At 42.8% G+C, this 4,361-nt stretch overlaps 1 protein-coding gene across 5 annotated transcripts in view; it reads right to left on the reverse strand.

Annotated features, from left to right (window-relative positions):
- Positions 1-4,361, reverse strand: part of Ppp1r12b (protein phosphatase 1 regulatory subunit 12B) — a 210,617-nt gene that overhangs the window by 92,487 nt on the left and 113,769 nt on the right. For all 5 annotated transcript variants that reach the window (XM_005348387.3, XM_005348386.3, XM_026779678.1 and 2 more), the window contains one exon: positions 1,219-1,422. In XM_005348387.3, coding sequence (XP_005348444.1) covers positions 1,219-1,422 — 204 coding nt within the window. The remainder of the gene's footprint in view (positions 1-1,218; positions 1,423-4,361) is intronic.

The following is a 4,361-nucleotide window of genomic DNA, read 5'->3' on the forward strand; positions in this document are numbered from 1 at the left end:
GCACTAGCTCTTGTAGACCAGGCTGGCCTCGAACTCACAGAGATCCGCCTGCCTCTGCCTCCCGAGTGCTGGGATTAAAGGCGTGCGCCACCACCACGCGGCTTAGCTGTGTGATCTTAAATAAGTTAACTTCTCTGAGCCTCAGCACACTCGTAAGTAAAACAGGGATAAACTATCCTTAGACAGGATGCTGAGGGTTTAGATAATGTGTTAGGGACTTAAACACTATCTAGGAACCCGTACTCAGCAATAACCTTTTTTGTTTTTGTTTTTCAAGACAGGGTTTCTCTGCATAGTCTTAGCTGTCCTGGAACGTACTCTATAGATCAGGCTGACCTCGAATTCACAGAGATCCACCTGCCTCCCGAGTGCTGAGACTAAAGGCATGCGTCACTACTGTCCAGCTAGTAAATAACAAAACAAACAAGATGCACAATAGTATCAGTTTACAGAACTCAGCACTCAAGAGTGCCAAGTGAGAGATTCCTTGCTCTCATAGCTATAGTATCCATATTTATCAGTTCACATTGGGACACTTTTGAGAGAGAAGGAGTGCTTATGATAATTATAGAGACAACAGTTACAACTGAAATCAGGAGTATGCTTGCCCTAAGTGTACCCTTGATCCTCTCCGTGAATACCACTTCCACTAGAGACACATGCCTGCACAGACCATGACACCTAGGAGTGCTTGGCAGGACTTTGGGAACAACACATCTGTGTTAAACAAGCTGGAAGGTCAGACTGCCTGTCTTCAAATTCTCACTGGCCTACCTCTCCATGTGTAGAGTATAAGGTAAGTTACTCAGCCTGTGAGACTCAACTTCCTCATCTATAAAACAGGAATAACAATACTGATCTCAGAAGGGTATCCTGAGAATTAAATCAATTAATACATTTGAAATTCTTATAACAGTGTCTGCCATAAAAACAGATCTTATTTGCATCTTATTATACTATATGCATTCCTATAGAATAGAAAGACATTCACTCAAAAGCATTAGTTAACTCTCAGAGGAGAAAAAAAAAATCACTTAAAGAACCAAAATCCTTCAGATCTTTTCAGCCACATAGGTCTACACCGAAGACAGCTATAAACACAGTGCCTTTTAGAAATGGTTTACTAAAGCAAGGCAGACCAGCACTTAAACTACCATTGAGGAAGTACACTAAATTATCCTGCTTATGGTGCACAGCATGCCAGCAAGAGGAGCTCACCTCTTCCTCCAGACTCCTGCCTCCAGAATGCTGGCTTTCCTCAGCTTCCTTTGTTGGGGCAGCTGATGGCTCCTGCTTCTTGGTATTCCCATCAAGACCACCAGGGTCTTCAAGCTTTTCACCAGGCTGTTCCTGAGCTTGCCTCTCTGCCCTTGACCTGCTGAAAGTCTTCTCTGCTTCTTGAAGGTCTGTTAGGGTAACACCCTGGGAAAATATCAAATGGTGAAGATAGTTTCACACTAACACGGTATTCTTTTCTCTCTCTCTTTTTTTTATTGAGAAAAGGAAAAAAAAAGAAGTTTCCCCCTCCTCCCAGCCTCCCATTTCCCTCCCCCTCCTCCCACCCTTCTCCCCCTCCCTCTCCAGTCCAAAGAGCAGTCAGGGTTCCCTGCCCTGTGGAAAGTCCAAGGTCCTCCCCCCTCCGTCCATGTCTAGGAAGGTGAACATCCAAACTGGCTAGGCTCCCACAAAGCCAGAACATGAAGTAGGATCAAAACCCCGTGCCATTGTCCTTGGCTTCTCATCATCCCTCATTGACCGCCATGTTCAGAGAGTCCGGTTTTATCCCATGTTTTTTCAGTCATAGTCCAGCTGGCCTTGGTGAGCTCCCAATAGATCAGCCCCACTGTCTCAGTGGGTGGGTGCACCCCTCGTGGTCCTGACTTCCTTGCTCATCTTCTCCCTCCTTCCGCTCCTCATTGGGACCTTGGGAGCTCAGTCCAGTGTTCCAGTGTAACACGGTATTCTTGAGCAGAGAAACTGTCCCCAAAACAACCAAATGAAGCTCCCAAGAGGCAGCAGAAGGCCATTTCTAACAACACATGCTTAAAATAAGCACCACGCTGTGCAAAGAACTCAGACCTAAATCTACGTATACTTGGAACTAATACTTTAGCTTTCCCAACTTGGTCTTCAAAAAAATAGGTTAACAGTGGAATCTGCTGTTATAGATAATATTTGGTCTATAGCAAAGTGTTCTCAATTATTTGTGTACACTTTACCTTCTCCCAAGATCAAATGGTTACCTTCTAATTCCCTGAACAGTAAATACTTGAAAAATCAAATTTGTAAAACCTGGTTCAAAAACATAAAAATTCAAAGTTAGGCTAAAACAACAAAACTTCCTGAAACACTATATTATCTTTCCCTCTAACATCATTTCCTGAGTAACTTTAGGAATCACATAGAGATGTGCTAACAATTAATGTTTCCCCCGAGATCATTGGAGCAGCAGGACAAAAGCAAAGCAATTAAATGATAGAGACTTGGAGTAGGACAGCACTGAGAAAAGACCGAGATTATTCCAACTGAGCAGTGACATTCTCAGAGCCTCAGAGGAGGCAGCCACTGAGTACTAAATCCATAACATTCTTTTCATTTTATAAAATTCTGTGTAAACACATGCTTTTCATATACAGACAAGCATAATTTTTGTGGAGGCCAGATGGTGTCAGATCCCCTGAAGCTGGAGTTATAGACGGCTGTGAGCCACCTGACAACATGGGGTCAGAAAGCACCCTTCACTGCACGACTGTCTCTCCAGTCTCAAAAAAATTTTAACTATTCATTGTTTTATTCATTCTTTTAAATTACTGATGTCTTCAAACAGTTAAACTATAGAGGCAAGTCAAGTGATTCAAGAAACTTTCTTTGAAGATTTATTTGTTATAGGTGTGTGTGAGTCTGTCTGAGTTGATGGGCATCATGTGCATACAAAAGGCTGCAGAGGCCAGAATAGGGCATTGGATCTCCTGGAACTGGATTACAGGTAGTTGTAAGCCACTATATAAACACTAGGAAGTGACCCTAGGTCCTCTGCAAGATCAGGAAGTGCTCTTATTTGCTGAACTAGCAAACCAGCACCATTTCAAGAAACTTTCAATCTAGCATAAATTACATAAAAAAAGATCATCACATGATCTTATGCACATGTTAAGATGAAGCATTGGGACATGGGAAGATAGCCCAGTAGATAAAGGACTGAGAGGACCAGAATCTGGGTTCCCAAAACCCACATAAAACCCAGCTATGGGGAGAAGGAAAGGAGAGCCTGGAGAGCCCCCAAAAGTTTGTTAAGCTAGTTTTCCTGGTATGCTCGGTGGTGAACAGAGACCCTGCCTCAAACAAGAAGGCAAAGACTAACATGTGAAGTTGTCCCCTGACCTCAATAAGTGCTGCTCTGGAAGGCAGTGAGGGTAAAGGGCATAGCTAGCGGGAGCCTGTCCACAGACTCAGTGTAGCAAAGGTGAAGGGAGTGGGAGCAGAATGAAACCATGCCCACTAACAAGGCTCCTCCCATTTTTCTTCCCTGCTGCCCAAGCATTAATTAATCTGACCCCACACCTCTCTGGCTGAGCCATTTTGGATATACTATACAAGGAACTCATCTAACAAATGGGCTCTTTGTGCCTGGATTGCTTTACTCTGATGCTTTCTCCAAGTTCACACATGTTGTAATTTTAACTACTTTAATTTTTTTATTTGTGGGTATGTCTGTCTGTGGGTTTCTGTATGCGTATGTAGGTGCCCAAGGAAGGCCAGACAAGGCTGCTAGGTCACCTGGAGCTGGGGATACAGGCAGCTGTGAGGCACCTGGTGGGAGTGATGTGGACTAAACTCTGATCCTTTGCAAGAGTAACAAGTGCTAACTGCTGAAGCATCTTTCCAGCCCCTGGAACCTCACTTTTTAATTCCAAATAATACTTCACTGTATGGACATGGTATATTTTGTTCATTCATTGGTTAATGAACATATACTTATAACAGTATAGTTCCGCTTATTGTGGAGTACATTATTGGCTTAGTTCTATTTTTTGGCTAGTTTGATTAATTCTGTTATATAATTCTCTATAAAAGTTTTATGTGAGGATGTTTTCATGTATTTATCTAAGAGTATAGACTGTGTGTACTGAATCAAATGGAAACTCTATGTTTAACATTTTTCAAACCGCTATCAATTTCCTTAGAGATTCTCCATGTGCAGAGGACTACAAGGCTTCTTAGAGTTCCTAAGCAGAGCTGTGGGGAACGGAGGTGAGAGTGGGTAGAGACAGTTATAAATCTGCTTCTATAGAGCAAAGCCTTAGACAGCTGACAGTTATAAATCTGCTTCTATAGAGCAAAGCCTTAGACAGCTGACAGTT

The sequence above is a fragment of the Microtus ochrogaster genome, chromosome 6 (assembly GCF_000317375.1).
Source record: "Microtus ochrogaster isolate Prairie Vole_2 chromosome 6, MicOch1.0, whole genome shotgun sequence".
Lineage (NCBI taxonomy): Eukaryota > Metazoa > Chordata > Mammalia > Rodentia > Cricetidae > Microtus > Microtus ochrogaster.